Here is a 23,471-nt window from a genome sequence, read left to right as displayed (position 1 = left end):
TTTGGTCTAGAGGCCTTTGGCTTCTTTTGTTTCTAAATCCTGAAATATTGTGCCTCCATCCTCCCCTATGCCTACTTGCACATTGATGTCATTGGATATCAAGAGATATGCTACATGCCAAAGATATGAAAGAAAAAGGAAAAAGACATATATGTACAAAAATATTCATAGCAGATATTTTTTATGATGATAATGAGATGCTCAACAATTGAAAAGAAGAGAATTTGGAACTCAAAATTTAAAAAGAAAAGAATGTTAAAATAAATAAATACTTTAATTTTAAAGTTTAAAAAAAGCCATCAAGAGATATGTTACCTTGGTTATGAGGATTTCTACAAAGAATTTTCCTACTTCTTCATTCTCTACAAAGGGAGGTTTGTATATAAGCTGCATCCTTTTTTTTCATATGCTCTTCTTGCTCATGCTTATCTTGAGCAAACAAAGAGAAATTACCAAGTGTCCCATTCTTGCTGCCCTTCAGTACAGGATGAAGCTGACTGGCTTCTTTACTCATCTCTCTAGGGATAATCATCCTCCCATTTAGTGGCAATTTCTTTTTTTTTTTTTTGTGAGGCAATTGGGGTTAAGTGACTTGCCCAGGGTCGCACAGCTAGTATTAAGTGTCTGAGGCCGGATTTGAACTCAAGTCCTCCTGACTCCAGGGCTGGTGCTCTATCCACTGCACCACCTAGCTGCCCCTCTTTTTTTTAAACATTCTAATTAATTACTTATTTATTTTAAACATTTTTCTTTTTAAATTTTAAGTTTTAACCTCACCCTTCTACCTCCTCCCCATACACTGAAAAGGAAAGTAATATGATATCAATTGTACATGTGAAATTGTGAAAATCATATTTACATGTTAGCCATACTTCAAAAAAAGAAAAGGAAAGTGAGAAAATTATACTTCACTTTGCACTCAGTGTTCATCAGTTCTCTCTCTGGAGGAAGATAGCATTCTTTTCATCATGATTCCTTTGGAATATCCTTGAATCATTGGTCTCTCTGAAGAACTTTGGAATTGGCTGTAAGATATGGGACACCCATCATAGTGTACCCACATCAAAGAAGGCGCTGTATTCTATGAGCAAAGCAGAATTACAGTAGCTCAAAATAAATCTGAGATTTGCAAATTTAGAGACATTTCTGCTCCAAATGTTCATATGAACTATTTGTGCCTAATCTGTGCTATAGCCTTTTGAGCTTGTATTTTCTGATCAGCCACAGACACACTATATGTTGACCCCAACATAGTGATGTCATTTTGGTCCTCATTGAGAATGAAGGACAATGACCAAGGACAATTGGATTGGTTGGAGTATCCAAGTTTTTCACAGTTGATCATCATTACAACATTGTTCTTACTATGCATAATGATCTCCTGGTACTTCTCACTTCACTTTGTATCAGTTCATATAGGCATTGCCATATTTTTCTGAAACTAAACCCCTTGTCATTTCTTATAACACAATAGTACTCCATCAGAATCACATGCCACAGGGGAAGCTAGGTGGCACAGCAGATAGAGAACCGGCCCTGGATTCAGGAGGACCTGAGTTCAAATCTGGCCTCAGACACTTGACACTTACTAGCTGTGTGACCCTGGGCAGGTCACTTAACCCCAATTGCCTCACAAAAAAAACCCACGAAAAACACACAAAAAAGAATCACATGCCACAACTTGTTCAGCCATTCCTCAATTATTGGGCATCCCTTCGATTTCCAATTCTTTGTCTCCACAAACAGAATTGTTGTAAATATTTTTGTACATAGAGGTCCTTTTCCTTTACCTTTTATCTCTTTGGGATATAAACCTAGTAGTGGTATTGTTGGGCCAAAGGGTATGCACAGTTTGATAGCCCTTTGGACCTAGTTTCAAATTGTTTTCCAGAATGGTTGGACTGGCTTAGTGACAACTTCTTTAAATCTAGACATGTCGTTTATAGAGAGACTATCATCCATGCATGAGAATATCAAGTGCTTAATAAATTTTTAAAAATTTAATTGAATGTGTTGAATTATTCACTAATCCTGCCACTGTCAATGAAGGCTTTCATAAAGAAAACCCAGGGGAAGCCCTGAGTGTTACTTAAACTAGTATCATTCAAAACCTGAGAATACCACTTAGACACAGTCTTGCTCCTAAGAGTTGAAACAGGCTGAAAATTGACATAAGTTCAAGAAAGGTTTACATAAATTAACAAAGCCTAGATCTACAATCAGTCAATTATCCCTCAAGTATTTCTGAGCCTTTGATATGGGATCTAGAAGCAAAGAAACTATAATACCTTACTTGGGGAAGCTTGGGCGGGGGTGGAATTGGACAGGGGAAACCCATCACCTAGAAGGTCTAAGCTGGAAGGGATCTTTGAGATCATGTAGTCCAACCATCTTTATTTTACAAAGGAGAAATATGAATGCAAGGAGGGGGAAAATAGCTTGCCTAAGGTCACACAGAATATTAACAAAACAATTGGTACTAGAACCTTGGTCTCTTGATTTTCAAGTCTGTTGCTCATTTCATTACATCATGTTGACAGTAATTTTCATATTATCTATCTCTGTTGCTCATGCCCCATGTTGTATAGGCCTCTTCTAAGTCATGACCTAGCTCTGAGTGACCCCCTCCTTAGTTTTAGACTTGCCTCTGTGAGGTAGTCTGGTTGTGCAGTAAATAGAGCAGTGGGGCTGGAGTCAGAAAAGTCCTGAGTTCAAATCCAACCAAATCAATACTTAGTAGCTATGCAGTCCTGGGCAAATCACTTAAGTTCTCTCTGCCTCAGTTTCCTCAATTCTAAAATAGGTATTATAATAGCACCTATCTCCCAGGATTATTAGGAAGATCAGATGAGATAAGGGACCTAGCATAGTCCCTGGCACATAATAATTTCTTTTGTTTGTTTTGTTTTGTGAGGCTATTGGGGTTAAGTGACTTGCCCAGGGTCACACAGCTAGTAAGCGTCAAGTGTCTGAGATCAGATTTGAACTCAGGTCCTCCTGAATCCAGGGCTCGTGCTCTATCCACTGCGCCACCTGGCTGCCCCCACATAATAGTCTCTCTCTCTTTTTTTTTTCATATAAGGTATTTTATTTTTCCGTTACATGTAAAGATAGTTCTCAACTTTCGTTTATACAAGCTTTACAATTTCAGATTTTTCTCCCTCCCTCCCCTCCCCCAGACAGCAGGCAATCTGATATAGGTTATATATATATATATATATATATATCTATATATCCATATCCATATATATATACACATAATAACATTAATCCTATTTCTGCATTAATGCCGTTACAAGAGAAAAAAATCAGAGCAGTGATGCAAAACCTCAAAAAAAAAAACAAACCAACAGCACCCAAAACAAAATAGTATGGTTCAATCAGCATCCATACTCCACAGTTCTTTTTTGTTTTTTTTCTTGGATTTGGAGTTTTTTTTCTTGGATTTGGAGAATAGTCTCTTAATAAATATTTGTTTCCTTTCTTCTTGTGTACTGAGTCATGGGGAGGACTAGCCAATGAGGTGCCAGCTATCAGAGCATGCAGAGTCTTTTTTTTTTTTTTGCAGGACAATGAGAGTTAAGTGACTTGCCCAGGGTCACACAGTAAGTGTCAAGTGTCTGAGGCTGAATTTGAACTCAGGTCCTCCTGAATCCAGGGCTGGTGCTTTTATCCACTGTGCCACTTAGCTTGCCTCCGCAGAGTCTTCTTATTGCTGCACACTGAATGGAAATCTTGGGGAGTATGTTTCCCTACAGGCATAATGGGGCATTATTCTCCATTTCAGGGTATGCATAGGTATTCTGTGACTGCTTGATCCCTGTTGGCTTCTTGTTGTTCATCCTTCATTTTCAAAGAAGACCAATGACATCATGAGGATGATGCCTTGACTTGCTGTGAATCAGATTTAAGTGAGGCAGAGCTGTGCAAAGTTGGCAGCCCCACTCTCTCCTCCAGAGTCATTGAAGTATAGTGGCAAGACAAAAGTTAAATGGCTGGTTTAGTTCATGATGCAGAGGGGCATTTTGATTGGCCGCTGAAAAAGAACTAAGAGTGGAATACAAAAGTTTCCAATGGAGAAATTCTCTCTCATTTTCTTTCTGTTTGCCACAGGATGCAAAGATGAGTCCCTGAGCCTAGAAGTGTGTGTGTTTGGGGTGATGCGCCTTTATTTCCCATCAGATCAGCTGATGATCACATGGCCTCATAGGTAATCCTGTGTCTGAGATGGATGGTTGCCTCCTGTTTGTGGCTTCTTTCCTTTGGTATAGGACCTTGCATGCTTCAACAGGTCAGAAAAAAAACCACAGAAAAGGCCAGGAAGTAGACTCCATACTAGAGTTTACTTGAAGTTGAGCTTAGTCTAACAGTGAAGCCCTGGTGAACAATCTGTTTGATTCAGTCCAGCAGTGGATTGGCCTGGCAGACAAGACACCATCTACTGAAAGCAAAGGAAGGACCCTTTCTATTGGCATGCTACACTTGGAAGTGAGTTTGACAGGGTGAATGCTTTGTAGAATACTCCTTCATGTTAGAGTCTACTCTCCCTAGGTACCAAGGGGGTAGAGGAGAAAGTGTGCCCCAAGAAAGGGAGTGGGGAGAGGCTGTGTTTATACTTCTATTCTTGCTATGTCTTTTTAATAAATATCACTTTGTAAAAGCTAATTGCTTTTTTATGATATCAGTATCAAGGATGTTGATGAAATTAATTGGCACTGGTGATTAATACTGAGAACACACTGGATTAGAAGTTTGAGCCAATAACATAAAAAGAAACTCCACAAGTCTTTAAGGTTATCTCTAGAAATCTGAGTCAGCCTTCCCTTAGAGACTTGATTTTTTTCAGTGCTAGTGGGAGTTGGAATAGGATTGGCAAAGCCTTTTTACAGAAGAATCAGATATATTCTCCCCCAGCCTCACTCTATGGAACTTCAAATCCCTCCTGGGCCATGCCTATCTCAGGAGACCATTTCTCTGCCATTCATTTTCTTTTTATTTCTGTTTAAAACCCTTGTTCTTAACCTTTGGGATTGGACCAAGGAAGAGGGGGAGAGTCAACAACATGCCAAATTAAGTCTTTGATAGCAATGTGGTGCACTGGAGAGTGCTAAATTTAGAGCCGCAGGACTTGAGATCTTTTTTTTTTTTTTTTGCGGGGCAATGGGGGTTAAGTGACTTGCCCAGGGTCACACGGCTAGTAAGTGTCAAGTGTCTGAGGCCAGATTTGAACTCAGGTACTCCTGAATCCAGGGCCAGTGCTTTATCCACTGCGCCACCTAGCCGCCCCCTGAGATATTTTAAAACTAAATTTTCTTTTAGTCATCACATATATCCCTTCCCTCTCTCCCTTCTCTCCTCCCCAATTTACAAAGAAAAACAAAATCCATATCAGTCAAGCAAAAACAAATTCCCTCACTGGCAACATCCCCCAAAAAACATGCCTTAATCTGCCCTCTGAGTCCATCACCTCTCCATCAGGGGATGAGTTTCATCATTAATTTCCTGGAGTCATGGTTGATCACTGGCCAGAGTTCCTAAGTCTTTCAAAGTTGTTTTTCTTTATAATATAGTTGTCACTCGATAAGCCATTGTCATGCATTGTCTTATGAAGGAAGATGCTCTTCACCTCCTGAGAAAGAAAAGTATGCACAATATATATGTATATGTATATATCTGTGTCAAATAGTGGCCTTCTGTAGTGCAGGGTGGGGAGGGAGGGATATAGTTTAGAACTTAAAATGTAACAAAAATAAAATAAAATAAAATAAAAAATATAGTCAGCTTAAAAAAAACAACAACACCCTTTTAGGAATTCCAGTAAACTATGCTCAGTTCAGCCACTATTAGGAAGATGGAAAACTCTGCTGGTTTAGATAGAGTGGCAAAATTGTAGGCTCCTCTTTGTTCTGTTATTCTTACCTTAGTTATTAAACTGCAGGCTTCAGACTGGATTGGAAATTGGAATGGAGACCCTGCTCACTTTCTGGCATCAGAGTCAACCAGCTGCACCTTGCTTCTGAACTTGCTCCTTGCTTGGTGCACAATCTAAGGATCGCAACCATTCTGTATCCTGAAATGCCACTCGTATGTACAGATCCCTTTCTCAGTCAGCCCTGGATCAGTGACCCAGAACTAAATAGGGAGCAACAGAGCTGCCAGTTAACATCTGCCTTCGTGCACCTGTACAAGGTCAGGCTCCTCTGAGTGGGTCTAGAGCCTTTTCTTGCCCTGGTACAAAGCTTCTTTTCATTCTTCAGGAAAATTACTGCTAACTCTATGAAGAATGGATAAGAAAGGGGAGAGATGAGGCAGAGAGAGGGCAATTAAAAGACTTAATGTGATGGTCTAGGTAAGAGGGGGTGAGGACCTCAAATAGGGTGGTAGCTGTGTGGGTACAGAGAAAGGGCCTGATAAGAGATACTATGGAGGTAGAGAGGAAAGAGTAATAGTAAAGAGAAGAAGAAGGAGCACTAAGAGTGAGGGGCTTCTATTTTCTCAACAAAGTATGAAGGTCTCCAACTGAGAGGGTGGAGGGAAGGGCAGGTATGGGAGACTCAAGGAGAGAAGAGAAGGTTTGCAACAGTTGCTGTAAAAAGTGGGACAGAGAATTCAGGAGGAATAAAAAACTCGTTTTGCTGTGCTGAGGGTCTCATTGAGCATAGACAGCTTTAGCGTTTAGTAATTCAGTCAGTAGAGTTGTGAGATTTCATCCAGCTTCATTCATCTGCAGGTGAGTAGGAGCAAAAGAGGTGAATTGTGGGAATCATCCAGAGATGTGGTATTATCACTGGGTCAGTCACTTAATCTTATTGACCCTCATTTCATCATCTTTAAAATGAAGGTGCTGGTCTAGATGACCTCCAAAGTTTTTTATAGCTCTAGATCAATGATTCACTTTCAAAGAGAGATCCATGCTATGGTGGGAGGGAAACCAGAATAGTTGTTTTTGGCCTGTAGGGCCAGGGGCCAGCAGAGACCAGCTAATCTAGCCTAACCTGAAGATTGGTCCTAGACTGGCAGTGTCTAAAGGATATTTAGGTTGCTTAGCTTCCTTTCCCTGCTACTTTCAACACACACACACACACACACACACACACACACACACACACACACACACACACACACACACACACCACTCACCCTCTTCCCTTGCTCTCTTCTCCTTCTATAAGTATGTCTGATCCAGAAAAGATTAGAACTTGAAGGGACAATTATGATTATCTGGTCCAACTTTCTTTAGGTGGTGCAGTGGATAACATGTTGGCCCTAGAGCCAGAGAGACCCGAGTTCAAATTCCACCTGAGATACTGTGTGACTTTGGGCAAGTCACTTAACCTCTATCTGCCTCAGTTTCCTTAATTTTATATAGAGATAACAATAGCACCTACCTCCCCAGGGTTGTTGTGTGGATCAGATGAGAAAATATTTGTAAAGCGCAGTGCCTGGTATATGGTAGGAGTTATATAAATGCTTATTGCTGTTATTATTATTATGATGATGATGATGATGTAAGGAATCTAAGGAGAGAAAGAGAAAGGACTTGTCCATAGCTAATGTATCTTTGACTGAAGACTCATCAGATGGTCTGAGTCAAAATTGAATATTCTAGATCACATCATGTGGTCCAACTCCCTCCCCAGCCCTGACACCAGTTATACAGTAGAGGAAACTGAGGAAGTGAATTACCTGAGTTCACACTGAAAGTTGAGACGAGAGTCAGCACTGGGAGGTGAGTCTCTTGGCTCCAAGTTTAGTTCTCTTTCTTGCTTTTCATGTGTGTTACATGTTGGTATGTCTAGGGGTGTGACTATGGGGGGAGCATATGCCCCTGGCCTTTAGCCCTAAACCATAACCCCTTGCCCCAGCTGCCACTTTGTATGATGGTCTAGGAAGCCTCTTTATTTTTTTAAGGTTCTTTTAAAAAATGTATTTTATTTTTTCTAATTACACGTAAAAACAATTTTTAACATTCAGTTTAAAAATTTTGAGTTCCAAATTCTCTCCTTCCTTCCCTCCCCTTTCAATGAGAAGGCAAGAAATTTAATATAGGTTATGCATGTGCAGTCATGCAAAACATATTTCCATATTAGTCACATTGTGAAAGAAAACACAGAGCAACAAACAAAACAAAACAAGAAAAACAAAGTTTAAAAAAATTGCTTCTATCTGTTCAGACTCCATCATTCTTTCTCTGTGGGTGGTTAGCGTTTTTCATCATGAGTCCTTTGGAATTGTCTTGGATCATTGTATTGCTGAGAATAGCTAAGTTATTCACAATTCTTCATCCTTACAATATTGCTGTGTACATTGTTCTCCTGGTTCTGTTCACTTCACTTTGCATCAGTTTATGTAAGTCATTCCAGGTTTTTTTTTTCAATCATCCTGGCTGTTATTTCTTATGACACAACAGTATTTCATCACAATCAAAGACCACATCTTGTTCAGCCATTCCCCCAATTGATGGGGATCCCTTCAATTTCTAATTATTTGCTGCCACAAAAAGAGCTGCTATAAATATTTTTGTACATAAAGGTCATTTCCCTCTCTACTCCCCCCCCACACCCCTTTCTAAATCCCTTTGGGATACTGACCTAGTAGCAGAATTGCTGGGTGAAAGAGCATACAGTTTTTGAACCCTTTGGGCACAGTTCCAAATTGCTCTCCAGAATAGGATGCCTCTTTAAAGGAAGCATGATTTAAAATAGAGAACTGACAGTGATTTAAAATGCAAAATAGATGACTAGCGAGGCAGATGGATACAAAGGCCACTGCCAATTATTTTGCATTTTTCAGGGAGATCATGTTACTACTACTAATAGCTAACATTTACATAGCACACTTTCAGGCTTGCAAAGTACTTTACAAATATCTCATTTGATCCTCACAGCAACCCTGGGAAGTAGGTGCTATTATTATTATTATCCCTATTTTATAGATCTGGAAACTAAGACTGCTTGGAGGTTAAGTGATTTGCTTATTGTCACCTAGCTAGTAAGCCTCTGAGGCTGTATTTGAACTCAGGTCTTCCTGATTCCAGGTCTAGTTCTATCTATTATACTTCCTGGCTGTCATACTCTTGAGAGCCTGTTATAGATTCCTTACACTTACTAGTCTATGGCCTATGAGAAAATTCTAGAAAAAATAAGGGTAAGGAAAGAGGCAGTATGATATAATGATCATCCTGGTCATGAAGTTAGGAAGACCTGCGTTCAGATCCTGCTTCTGACACTAGCTAATGAAGAGGGTGAAAGATGAAGTGACTGGGGAAATAAAGGTTTGAGCTTCCAAGAATATTGATTTATTTAGCAATGCATGCCAATTGCATAATAAACCAGGAGCAGGCTTCCTCAGCTTGGCACTGGACCTTGAATACAGGGAGAGACAGATTTTTTTTTAATGTGGTAAAAAACAATTAATCAAATAAGAACAACTAATTAAAAGAAAGCAATTAACCAGGATACAAAATTAGGTAATCGTATTTGTAATTGGAGGAAAGATTAGGGACTTTCCAAGTTGGAAGGAGGAGAGCAAATGGGTGCAATTCCCTGAAATCAGAAAAAGAGGTGTCCCATTTCCCCTAGGTGTTTTTATTCAATCAAAGAAACATGGGAACAGTTACAGATGAACCAGGACAGGGCAAGTTTTCAGGTAAGACATATGGGTTGCTTGTGATACATAATTGTGAGAAAACTCCTTGCATCAGTCTTTGGATCTGGCTGAATTTCTGGTCAGTATAACCTAGGTCCTTAGTTAAGGGTCTCTAAGCAGCAGGTAGAGGTGGTCCAGCTTCCCAGTCAAGCAAGGCGGGGTTTAAACAATGAATTGAGTTTTCCCATAATTCCCTTAACTGAATAAAGTTTTCTCTGAAGATAGAAATTGGACTAGACCCATAATTGAATAGAAAGGGAACTGAGCAAACTCTGGAATTGAGTCACAAGATGAAGTCAGTGTGGCTCACTCAATTCCCACAATTCCCTCAGTATGTAGCCATGGATGAGTTATATAACCTCTCTGGACCTCAGGGAACTCTCTAAGACTGTAGGTGGGCAGTGATGGGCAGTGATCTCCATGATCACACAGCTTGGGCGTGACACACATTTATAACTAAAGGCTCTCCTCCCCATCCCAATAAGTCGCAGGCATCACTGGGATGTTCAAAAAGATCTTAGAGATGATTTAAACCAACCCCCTCATTTAATGGATAAGCTGAAGCCCAGAGACAGAAAGTGATTTGTTGAGATTCGGAGCTTCAAGGGACCTCAGAAACCAACTAACTAATCCAGGGTTTCTTAACCCTTTTTTGATGTTACTGGCATTCTGGTGAAGCCTAGGAACCCCTTCTTAAAATAATGTTTTTATATGACTGGGGATGGCCCCAGATGTTTTAAGGCAATTGGGGTTAAGTGACTTGCCCAGGGTCACACAGCTAGTAAGTGTCTGAGGTGACATTTGAACTCAGGTCCTCCTGATTCCAGGACTGTTCCACCTAGCTGCCCCTAGAATAATGTTTTTAAATGCATAAAACAAAATATATAACATTACAAAGAAAAACAATTATACTGAAATACAGTTAACAAAATACTAGGAAAAAAATTCATTGATCCCTTGAAATCTATCCATGGATCTTTTGGGGGGGAGGGGATCTGTAGACCGCACATTAAGAACCCCTGATTGAATCCAATCCCCTCATTTTATACAGACCTAGAGAAGTTAAATGACTTGCCTAAAGCCACATCCCTATACTAATCATCAGAGAGGGACATTGAACCTGGGTTTTGATTTCAGAGCTAGGGCTTTTTCCATTATACTACTGCTGCCTCCTAATAGGTCACACAGCAGGTGAAGCCAGTACTAGAATCTACAATAAACTAAATTATTGATTGAGAGAGAAATGGGAACCTTTAAGACTTTTACTCAAGTGGAAGAAAACAGAAAACAGTCAAGACTTCACTGGCAAGAACACCGATGACTAGGGGAACAAGACTCTGGAAAGAAGGGATTTGTGATTTTATTAGAAGGTGGTCACACCATCAAAAACCATTTTTTCTTCCTGCTTCACCATGAGGAAGGAGAAGATATGAAGATGTCAAAGGAAACCCAATAGGTTAGTGGGGCTTTCAGCTTACCAGGAATTCTGGGAAGGCCAAACAAGGCCATGACTCTCATAAACTCTACTAGACTGCACAGAAGAAATAGATTGTGGTTATTGAGGAGACCCTAGAATCATAATCAGTGAGCTGTGGGAGCAGCACATCCAAGTCTTCTCACTGAGTGTGGTTGGTTAGTTCAATGGTGGCCTCACCTGTGCTATGTAAGCTATTTTTTTCCCCTTGCCTGTGTGTATATTTGAATTTTGGTGAGTTAAATGGGCATTGTAATATTCACCTTCACATAGCTCGAAACACTTTATGACACCTCTATGAGGGAGTGTGACTATATTGGGAAGACTATATTGTTAGTCAAAAGCAGCTAAGTGGCTCAATGGAGAGAGTGCTAGGCCTGAAGTCAGGAAGACTCATCTTCATGAGTTAAAATCCAGCCTCAGACATTTACTAGTGGTGTGACCCTGGGCAAGTCATTTAACCCTATTTGCTTCAGTTTCCTCATCTGTCACATGACCTGGAAAAGGAAATGGCAAACCACTCCAATATCTTTGCCAAGAAAACTCCAAGTGGGATCATGAAGAATCTGAACCAAGCCAAGTTTTGTCCCTCCATCACATGATTCAAGGTCATTTAACCCTGGGAAGGAGTATGGGGGTGGCTTCATAATGGTCTTTGGGAAGGCTTCTCTTACCTCCTTGGGAGTCAGTGAGGTTTAGATCTTAACTCCTCCCCACCCTCTTCATTCCTTTCTCCTTTTATTATAATATCCACTTTATACTTGCTCACTCTCGCTATGTTTAACCCGACTGCTTAGCAGAATAACATGTACCCTTAGCACCCATATTCCCCAAGCACATCTGTTCTATTGAACAGAACTTTGCAAGAGGCAGGATTGTGAAGGTTGATGACAGCTCTAGAGAGCTGATTGTTGAATTTTCAGCATTTACATCTCAAAAATCGGCAAATGTTACAAATCAGGGCTTGGATTATTATTTTTTTTTATTGCTTAAACTTTAAAAAGCGATGGAATAAATGTTAATGATGAGAATTAAACTTAAAAGTGTGTCCTGGGTACAATTTTTTAAAAAGAGAGCTGGTTATTAAACATTTACCAGCACATTCCCTGCTCACATCTCTAATACAACCCTTGGGTCATGTATGTGTTATATATGGAAAGCCAGAACAATTGGCCTGCTTTTCCTCTGATCTAGGGAGTGGATTTTTTGGAACTGGTAGCTATTTATGGAAGTGAAATGTACTGAAGTTGAAAGGGGATCTATAGATCTATGGGACCTTGGACAAGTGACTTGCCCTCTCTAGGCTTGTTTTCCAAGCTATAAAATGGCTTGGGCTCCATTAACTCCAAATATCTCTTTCCAACTTCACCTTTTCTTGTTTAAACTATTAAAGAAACATCACTGGTGTCCTCTTTTCTCTCCTATAAGGAGATTTTAGTTATATTATGTAATTATATTAGATTACATACAAGTTATATGGTATATATAACTTGTATATAATGTTATAGATTATATATGTATATATAGTTACATATAGTGTGTCTGTATGTATATGTGTATATATATAAATACATACACACATACACACATATATACATACACGTATATGCTAGAACATTGGGCCCCGAGTCAGGAAGACGTCTTCCTGAGGTCAAATCTGGCCTCAGGCATTTACTAGCTGTGTAACCCTGGGCAAATCACTTCACCCTATTTGCCTCAGTTTCCTCATCTGTAAAATGAGCTAGAGAAGGAAATGGCAAAACCACTCCAGTATCTTTGCCAAGAAATGGCAAATGGGGTCATGAAGAGTCTGACCTGACTGAAAAATGACTGAACCACAGAATGTCCCTCTTAATTACTGTTTTCTTGATTCTTATTTAGATATGTATCAGTTCATATAAGTTTTTCCACCATTTTGGGGGAAGCAATAGGGTTTAAATGACTTGCCCAGCATCACACAGCTAGTAAATGTCAAGTGTCTGAGGGCAGATTTGAACTCAGATCCTCCTGACTCCAGGGCCAGTGCTCTATCCATTGCACCACCTAGCTGCCCCCAGAACTTCTTGAATTCTTTTGTCATTTTGCCATTTCTTATAGAACAATAATCTTCCATTACATTCACGTACCATAGTTTTCAGTCATTCCTTAGTTGATGGGAGTTCATTTTGTTTTGAATCCATACTTTTTGAGGCCAGCCTGCTCCTTTCCACAGAATCGGTTTTAAAAAAGTTGTCTTTAAGGGGCAGCTAGGTGGTGCAGTAGATAAAGCACCGGCCCTGGATTCAGGAGTATCTGAGTTCAAATCCAACCTCAGACACTTGACACTTACTAGCTGTGTGACCCTGGGCAAGTCACTTAACCCCCATTGCCCCGCAAAAAAAAAAAAAAAAGTTGTCTTTAAGGAAGTCCTTAGACATAAGATTGGGAAATTAAAGGATATGATGGGATCTTGGGAGGCAGCGGGTAAACGGTGTCTTTAAATTTTTTTATTTATGCCTTTTGTGTGTTTATATCACAGTCATTTCTGGAAAATAAAGCTCAACAACAACAACAAAACTCCTCTAGACTGAACCCTCCCATCTAAGGAAATCAATTCAGCAAAAACACCGAAAGTAGTTACCACATTGTATTCAGCTTTCTGCCCTAGTAATTCCTCACTTTTTTCCCCTGTGAAGATAGAATTTCCCAGGAATATCACCGTTGTTTTTTTAATTACTCAGGTTTTAGCTTCCTTTTTAGAGGTTGTTTTAGTTACATTCTTGTGGTTATTATGCATTTTGTTCTTTTGGTTCTAATTATTTCACTCTCCATCAGATTGCACAAATTTTCCTATATTTCTCTGATTTCTTGTATCTGTCCTTTTTTACTGTATAATAATATTCCATTATATTCATATGCCAAATTTTTTTCAGCCATTTCCCAGTTGACAGTTGACTTTGTTTCCAGCTCTTTGCTTACCACAAAGAGCATGGTTATTATGAATATTTTGGTTCATAATGGACTTTTATTTCATTGGGGGTGGGGTATTGCTCAGTATTGGCATTCCTATTTCAAAGGCTATAGATTTTTGCATCACTTTTCTTGCAAAATTCCAAATTTATATCCAGGAAGAATGCTATCAATTCATAGTTCTACTAACCCTGTGTTAGCATTCCTGGCTTCCCACAAATGAGATAATATTTATAAAGCACCTAGCACAGAGAAGGTGCTTAACAAATACTTATTTCATCCCATTCCACAACTTATTCAATATGAATTATTCCTGATTTTTGTCATCTTTGCTAATTTTTTAGGGTGTCCAGTGGAACCACAGAATTGTTTTAATTTGTATTTCTCTTCCTAATGGTGGTTCGGGGCATGTTTTCTAATGGCCATTCATAGTGTGTAATTCTTCTTTTTGAAAACCATTCATAGCCTTTGACCATTCATCCATGTATCAATTTCCTGTATCTCTTGGAAACTGTATTTTATCAGTGATATGTGATGCAATTTTTTTTTTACCATTCGATAGTTCCTTTGGTTAATGTCATTGATAGTATTAGTGCAAAAACTCAGCAAAAATATGTCTTGTATGATTTTTTGTCTTATATGATTTCCTCTATCCCTTGTTTGGTTAAGAATTCTCCCCTTGGACATAGTGATGACAGGCACCTCTCATTGTTTTCTTATTTTTTAAAAAGGATATAATGTTTAATATACATTGAATATTTAGTATTACATTGAATATAAATATTGAACTTAAGGTATATGTTGTAATGGTTTGGGTGTAATGTATGCTGCAATATTCTTTTCCTTTGAAGAAGAGATTCTCATTTGTTCTGCCTGTATCTTTCAGTCCTATTTGGAAACAGGGACCTGAATGAAATGACCTCTGGAAGTTTCTCTCCTGATCCTGATAGGTAACTACCACCTTTGGGAGGTAGGTTGAAAACCTGAGGCAGAGAGAAGGAAGTCTCAATAATAGGAGGTCTTGCCAATAATACAACTTAATGTTGTCTTTGTGAATCAAGAGAATAGCTCATTCTACCCCCAGGAGGAAACCCAGCCATTGCAATTAACCTAGCTCTGTAATTAAAAGCTCTTTTAATCAATCAATGAGTGCAGTGGGGAGTAGGCACAGCTGATAGGAGGTATAGTGGTAGGGCAGAGAGACTATATAGCTTTTCTCCACACCACCCACCCTCTTTCTCTATAGAGGAAGGGCAGTAAGTACTACTGGTGTTTTGGAGGACTTCTTGTCTCTTCTTGGTCTGTGCTTGAAGCTTTCCCAAAATTACCTGGAAGTTGGTTCTTTGTGAGACAGTTCCTACTTTTGTCCAGAAATTATCCCTGACTAAATCCCAAATCAAACCCTTGAAACCCTCCCCGTCCCACCCATCCCAATTCCTTGTGATCTGGTTCTTTCAATGCATTTCCCCAAGACATAATTTCCTGGGATCAGATGCTCTTTGGGATACCACCTTGAGACGCCAATAGCAAGTGAAGAGGTCACTTCACGTATGCCTAAGGAGACCCCTCAATGTTCTAGCTGAGCATCCCATAGGCCCGGGGTAACTAGGGGACAGGACCAGTAGCATCTATCATGTGCTGCTTGGGACCAAAGGGACTGAAGTGGAAAACCCAAAGCAACAGTTTGTATTTTTTTCCTCCTGAGCCTGGTCTAGTCTATTCCTCTGGATGTGGAGGGCTGCCCCACTTGGAGAAGCTGGAGAGTAAGGTGGGGGTAAATGGGAGCTGGTGGGAAGAAGAGGAAATGAAAGGGGACAGGTGGAAAAGGGAGGAGGGAGGAAGAGAAGGAGAAGAGTGGGAAGAGTTTCTTTAGAGGGGAATACAACGATGAAATGCAGCCTTCCCAGTCTAAGGTTTTCAGTGGAGAGTGCACCAATCTGAAAGGCCAGAGATGAAAATCAAAATCAAAGCGGACTATTATTGCACCAATGCCTTTTCTCTTCTAATAAAGCCCTTTTGAGCCTGTGTGTGTATTCATATTGATACCCTCAACACAGATTGAACTTTCTCCTGACCTCCCTTGTCTTTCCCCCAGACTTCTTCCCCTAATCAAAGTTGAATAACACAAAGACCTTCCAGGAACGTACATAGAGTTATCTGTCCCAAACCAGGCCCAAGGGTATTAGAGAGAGTGTAGAAGACATCAGATAGGGGAATGGGTAAGGACTGAACCTATGATTTCATTGTTATAATGGACTCCCAGGTGAGGAAACTCCCTTCACCAATGCAGGTTGACACCTTCTCTACAACTTATTGTCCTAGAGAGTTGTCTGGACTGGAACACTGAGAGATGACTTGCTTAGGTTCACACAGTATGTGTCAGAGGAAGGACTTGAATCCAGATTTTCCTGGCTTTAAGGACCACTATGATAACTGCTAGATTGGGGGCAGGTGGTTGGTGAGGAAGAAAGGTAAGAAAATGAAAGTCTGGTCCTCACATTTAGAATGTACATTTCTTTTGGCTCTAGGTGTTTCTAAAGGACAGGTGTAGTTCTTCTGCAGCACCAGGAAAAGCTGGAGAACATTCTGAATTGGGGTTTTTCCCCCCAAGTCCTTTGATTAAACAGTCACTCTTTCTCCCTTATCTATTTTGACTTAGAATTGAGTATAGATTGGCAGATATTATGACAGACAGAGAGCTAGAAGGGACTTCAAAGGCCCCTTTACTTCAGATGGCCCATGGAGAGGCTTGCTGAAAGTCACACAAATAATCACCAAAGATGGGGTTTGAACCATTTGACCCATTCTTTTTCTCCCCCTCCTCTCCTCCCTCCTCCTCCTCCTTTTCTCATTCATCTTCTTCTGACTTCTTCATGCAGCAAGCCAGAAAAATCTAAAAAAAAAGCCAGGCTAACACGACTATCTCTGAGCTTTTCTTTTTTTAAAATCATGCTGCCTTCCCCACCAGCCGTGTGCTTTTCTCTCCTCCACGTTAATCCATAGCCACCCTCTCCTTCAAGCCAGACTGGATCTCATTGTTCAAGTCTTCCTTTACTTGAGAGGCACCTCAGCACTTACCAGTACAATGTGAAAGTATATTGTCTTGTAATAATAATAATAATAATAATAACAATAACAATAACAACAATGATAATAATAATAACAGTAATAGATAGCATTTATATAGCGCTTTAAAGTTTGCAAAACGCTTTACAAATATTGTCCCCATTAATCCTCACAACCACCCTTGGAGATAGGTGCTATTATTATTCCTGTTTTAAAGATGAGGAAACAGAGGCAAACAAAGATTAAATGACTCGGCCAGGGTCACACAGCTAGTATGTGTCTGAGGCAGGATTCTAACTCAGGTCTCCTTGATTCCAGGCCCAGTGTTCTATTCAGGGTGCCAACTGACTGCATCCAGGTGTACTTATATATTGCCTTGCACTCCTATTGACAGACTTGTGAATTAGAAGGGTCCTAAAAGGTTGTTTGATCCACTTGGAGGAATCCTAAAAGGCAGTCATCTCATCAAGCTTCAGGATGGATGAATGTGGGGTGGAAGGAACACTGTGTCTAGAGTCAGAGGACCTAAGTGTGGATCCTGATTCTGTCCCTGTGTGTATATTGGGCTAACCTCTCTCTTTCTTCAAGCTTTCAGTGTCCTGGTGTAAAGGGAGGCAGAGGGTTAGATGCCCCAGAAGGTCCCTCCCACTTCTAGCTCTCACCCACCACTTCCCAGGGACCCAGATCCACTGCCCAACAGCCCTGACCTCTCTAAGTTGTCCCTCATTCATGGGTTTTCCCTAACAACAATGCCCAACAGCGATTTAGGGTTTTCAGATTTACAAAGCATTTTGCATTCATGACCTAATTTGAGCCAACAATCCTGTCCACCTGAACTTTTGTACCAAAAATGGCTTGGAGCTCCTAGGGGCCAGAGATTGTTTTTTAGTTCATTTTATTTCTTTTATCCCCTAGTCCACCCCATGCCCCAGCACCTTGGACAGGGCTAGGCTCAATCATTGCTTTAAAGGAATCTGTCAGTCAGTCCAGTTGGCCTAAAGGAGGACCCCCTTCAGGAGCCAATAGCAGCTGCTTCCTCAGCCTGTCTGCTGTGACAGCTTCTCACTCTAATATCTTTTCCTTTAAAAGGGCAGGGATTGTCGTGCATTTCTTTGTATCTCCAGCACTTTACACAGTGTCAAGTATACAGAAAGTGCTTAATAAATGCTTGTTGATGGACAAACTCCTTATTGATTGCTTCCCATAGGATGAGGCTCCCAATCTGCCATTGGGCCTCCAAGACCATTGTCTACTATTGGGACCCTGCTTTGTAAGCTAAGACTCCTTTCTCTGCCTGACTGGGCAAAGTTGATTTCTTAACATTTTCCCTCCAATTCTCGCATTCCTCCTCTTTCCACTCCCTTTCCATCCTCTTTCTTAACATTCTTCCTCCTACTCTCACATCCATCCTCTTTTCATTCCCCATCTCCTTTGCCTGAGTCCCTCCACTTTTCCCTGCCCCCTTCCCTCAACAAAAACCTCATTTTTTACATTTCCCAGCTTCCTTCCTTTGGTGGAAAGCAAAGTTGAGAATTATTTTACTGCCTCGGCCGTTTGAGACTCATTAGTCATTTCATGTTCCTCCTTTGTCAGCAGGGACCCATTATCCAGCTTCTCATTTTCTTCCATCATATTTCTGTGAAGCCCTCTGCCCCAGATTGAGTAAGAGGTTCTCTTATCACTTCTATTCTTCCCACACACCCACCTCCCACATGTTCCTCTGACTCCTCTGGCCTTTCTACATCTCTCCCCTGTAGTTACAGTGGTCAGACCTCATGGAGTGGGTGAGACAGGCTGGGGTTCCAATGTTCTTTCTCTGATGTATCTCTCCTCCTCCAAATGCCCCTCAGTGGCCTCTCTAGGTCCTGCTCCCTCCTCAAATGGTTATATGTTAAAAATCATTTATTTTGTTTCCTTTTTCAAGGAGAACTTTAATTCTTAGCTTCTTCTATCTGGAGTCTCCTCTCCCCCTCCCCCACCCCCCACAATGTATACCCATATCTTCTCTTGCTCCAACCACCTTTCCCAGGCTAACCACCTCAGTCCCTGACAGGAACCATTCAGGGCAACTCCCTTTCTTTCCTAACCTGGCCAAAGTTCTCTCCTGTACGTACACACACACACACACACACACCCCATACTCACAGGCTGACCCTCTTTGATGGAACCCAGTGTGATTTAGGAGGATTCTAGTAATTTCCTTTTTCTCCTCCTTCCTTAGTCCCTATCCCTTCCTTTCCTCCTACCTTCAGAAAATGCCAGCAGTATAAGATCTCTGTGTTGAATCCAGAGCTATAACTAATAATCTTGACATCCCAGCTACTTCCCCAGCTTCACAATACATGCCCACAAAGCAACTTTGAAAAGGAGGTCTGAGTAGCAATTCCCAAGACATACATGTATCAGGGAGTGAGCCATTTTGTTACTTTAGAGAAATCCCTACAGTAATAAATTTCAGGAGTAGCAGAGCCCTCAGGCAGAAAATAGTCTCTCCTTCCCCATTTAGGGAAGGGTAGTACCACTCATAAGTCACCTGCCCCTTCTTGGTATAGTGAGCCAGAGACAAGTAAGTCATGAGCAAAGAATAATAGCAAAGTCATTTCTGGGGTCAGTGCCTAGGTTATGGTTATGGTTTGCAGTGACATCACTTCTTCTTGCTGATGTTGTCATGGGTTCTGATGATGTGACCGTGGTTCATGGTGGCATCATCAGACTTTCCAATGATGTGGCTGTGACATCACTACAATCAAGGATATAATCATTGTCAAGAATTCTGAAGATCACATCCATTTCTGCAAGTGTCTTTATGATGATGTCACAATGGTTTTCACAAAGAAATTCATGAAGATGTTCTAATACCAACTGGTGACATCTTTAAGGCTGATGATGCCAACCAACCAATCCTGTGGTTTCTAGTTGGATGGCTACATTGTGCTCCAAGTTTTCATGGTTTTCATTGTCCATGTGCTTTTAATCTTCCATCTCATCCTTCAGGTAGGCCTGTCCAAAGATCAGACAAGGAGCACAGGAGAGTGAATTAGGTCTGAGACTCAGCAGCCTTCACCATTCCAGGGTCTCCTGTAAGACCCTTCTTTACCATCCATCTCTTATATGCTCACCATCACCAGTTTCCCACCTCTGTCTGGGTCTCATGGGTCCAACATTTCCCATGCTCATAGGGTTACTCTGGGCAAGCAAGTGCTGAAGTATGCCAAAGTTTGAGGAGGAAACTGTTTTCCTGCACAGATTGGGAAGAGTTAGGCAAGAGTAGGGAGAGCATATTGAATAATGTGTTCCTCCCAGCAAAGTTAGATTCTGGTTCTGCCCCTTTTGGCATCCCTACCCTCCACCCCTGTTTTCCCCATTCCATTCAGACAGCTGTTGACTGCTTGATGCTATGGAAACTGACACGTGTAGGGGAGGTAGGGATGGACATGGCCCGTGCCACTCGGGCACGAATTGAATGTTTGTCTTGCCACCGATGCCACCTCTTCCGGACAGCTGAGCGGACCTGTAAAGAAAAGAATGGAGGGCCTCAAGACTGGGGTAAGAAAACAGTTACTTCATAAATCCTAGAGATAGCCTGGGATGCCCACTCCTCCTGGATCCCATCATTTCTCTGTTTTCCAGACTATGGAAACTAAGACCTAATTTCACTGATGAGCCATAAAATTTATGGCTTCCAGCCCTCTGAGCATCAGATTCTCTGGAAGGAGGGTACAAAGGCATAGTTCAGCCAAGTAACCATTGATCAAGTATTGGTAAGGGGAAAACAGGAACCCCCCAAGACTCATATCCAAGATCTTCCCCTTGGTGGAGGAGCTAGAAGCAGGCCCCCAGCCATGTCCCTCCTCCACAGACATAGGAGGCGAGAGGGGGAAAACACAGGGAGGCTATTATACATATAATCCTATCCTGCCACCCCACAACCAGTTGAGTAGAAAGCCCAATGTTCAATAACCTCAAAGGTCTTGTTCATTTTGGAGATATACTCCTTACCTCACTGTTGAGGAAACAGTAGAAGACAGATACGAAGAAACCCTGGTGGGAGGAAGGATAAGGCCAAATTATTCTGAGAAGGGAGCAGGATGATGACCTGCCTTCACTCAGAAAACTTTACTCATTCCATCTCTTCAACTTTACCCTTGGCCACCCAAACTCCCTCTCCACTCTTTGCACACTCATCATTTCATTCCCAAACTAGCTAGCATCTAACTCACTTCTGAAAGCCTTCTCTGACTAACCATGCCTTCCACTCTCAGTTCCCTGTATCACTGACACTTGCCCTAGTTTCCTGTACTAGTTAGTAACTTGCTCTTGCTTGCTACTTCTAGACTGGCCCTCCAGAAACCATACCCCTATTCTCAGGGGAACAACTGCTCTGGGGCTCAGCTGCCTTGACTGGTGAGTGAGTGGGCACCTAGCCCACTATAGCTGATTCCATACCAGAGTATGCTTCACATCCTATCTAGTCAACCACCCAGTCATCTTACCAACTACTCTGTAGTATGAGTATTCTCCCTTTTTACCTAGTGCTCTAGGAGCAGCAACTAAATGAGCACTACTATTGCTTCTGCAAAGGACAAATCAATCAACTGCCCAATGGATTCATTCAATATGCCTGTGGCTCACCAGACCAGAAAACTCCCTCCCCTGGCCATCACTCTTCTGTATGTGTCATTTCTCCCTATTAGATGGCAAACTTCTTGTATTCCCAGGGCTTGGCACAGTCCCTGCCACATAATGCTGTTGTTGTTCAGTCATATCTGACTCTTTGTGACCACATTTGGGGTTTTCTTGGTAATAATACTAGAGTGGTTTACCATTTCTTTCTCCAGCTCATTTTACAGGTGAAGAAACTGAGGCAAATTGGGTTAAGTGACTTGTCCAGGGTCATATAGCTACTAAGTATCTGAGGCTGGATTTGCATTCAAGAAGATGAGTCTTCCTGATTCCAAGCCCAGTGCTCTATCCACTGCTCCACATAGCTATCTTGTTGGAACATAATAAGAAATGCTTAATAAATGCTTTTTCATTTCTTCATTGATTTCTACTGTCCATCTTTGATCACATGTAAGAGCTGACCCTAGAAACCTAATAGCCCAGTATTTTATTTAGGATTTTTGTATCCATATTCATTAATGAAATTGGCCTATAATTTTCTTTCTCTGTTTTTACTCTTCCTTATTTTACCCATAAGGCAACTGAGGTGGAGAAAGGTTAAGGGACTTGTCCAAGGTTACACAGTTAATACTTGGGATTGAACTTCATCTCTGGTTTCCTATTTGAGAGATAGCACAATTGAAATGAGAAGACCTGAGTTCCAATGTTTCAATGCCAGCTTACTACCTATGTGACCTTGGCTAAGGTATTTAGCTTTTAGTCTCTTCATCTATAAAATCAATGGAGTTGGACTCATTGACTTCTAAAGGTCCCTTCCAGCTCTGGTCCTGTGACTCTATAATTCCTAGTCCCCTGCTCCTCTCATTATTCCATATCATAAGGTATTGGAAGGCAGGGATAGTTCTCCCTCCTTCTCTGCTACCATCCCAATGGTGGGAGCCATAGCAGTACTCAAACAATATGAATTTTTGTTAACAGATGGGCTGCTGGCTATACAACAAGAGGAGCAGTCACCAGCCCCCATGCTTTCTCCTCCCACCTCCATCAAATGAGGAATGCTTGGGAAGCAGTGGTACCTGGAAGGACTCCAGGAAGGAGTTGAAGTAGATGAAGACGACTCGAGAGACCTCATCCTCCCCAGGGTTTACAAAGAACAACATGTATGTGATACCCAGAAGAGGCAACAGCACAAGAGTGGCTTTCACAGCTTTCCTGAAGGGAGAGGAGAGAATGGGGGAGAGGAAATCAGGAGTTTATGAATAGAAGCCACATTTGCATCCCAGAAGAACCCTCCCACAAGACCTGTTGGAGGTTATTGAGGGAGTGTTTGCTTAGGAGATCTCAGAGCAAGTGGAAGGGGAGCTTGGGATCTGTGGGACAGGGAGGGATCTCAGATTTGATAGGGTGAGACTCTGGAGATGCTAGGAAAATAGTCACCTGTACTGAATGGTTTCTGATGTGGTTGAGGCCCGGAGCTTAGTCATGAGGATACGGACGATATTGAAGAGGAAGATGAAGTTGATCTGAAATAAACCAGAGTCATTAGGGCTTAGGGTTGGCCATGGCTTCTCCCCCGGGGTTCCTTGCTCTTCCCTCAGGGGCCACTGACATCTCTCAGGGACCTCGTGCCTGGGGTTTGGTGCTACAGTGAAATGACCAACCACCCCAAAATGGGAAGGAGGCACACTGACTATTTTTATCATGAGAAGAG

The 23,471-nt window shown here is 41.3% G+C and overlaps 1 protein-coding gene across 2 annotated transcripts in view; it reads right to left on the bottom strand.

The window, feature by feature from the left end:
- Window positions 1-17,348: 17,348 nt before the first annotated feature.
- CRHR1 (corticotropin releasing hormone receptor 1) overlaps window positions 17,349-23,471 on the bottom strand; it is a 103,283-nt gene continuing 97,160 nt past the window's right edge. For both annotated transcript variants that reach the window (XM_044005401.1, XM_044005402.1), the window contains 4 exons: window positions 23,198-23,283; window positions 22,837-22,972; window positions 21,137-21,178; window positions 17,349-20,648 (listed from right to left, as the gene is read on the bottom strand). In XM_044005401.1, the coding sequence (XP_043861336.1) occupies window positions 20,508-20,648; window positions 21,137-21,178; window positions 22,837-22,972; window positions 23,198-23,283 (405 nt within the window). In that variant the 3' untranslated portion in view covers window positions 17,349-20,507. The remainder of the gene's footprint in view (window positions 20,649-21,136; window positions 21,179-22,836; window positions 22,973-23,197; window positions 23,284-23,471) is intronic.

This window comes from Dromiciops gliroides, chromosome 4 (genome assembly GCF_019393635.1).
Source record: "Dromiciops gliroides isolate mDroGli1 chromosome 4, mDroGli1.pri, whole genome shotgun sequence".
NCBI classification, from domain to species: domain Eukaryota; kingdom Metazoa; phylum Chordata; class Mammalia; order Microbiotheria; family Microbiotheriidae; genus Dromiciops; species Dromiciops gliroides.
This window is presented reverse-complemented; position numbering and strand designations above follow the sequence as displayed.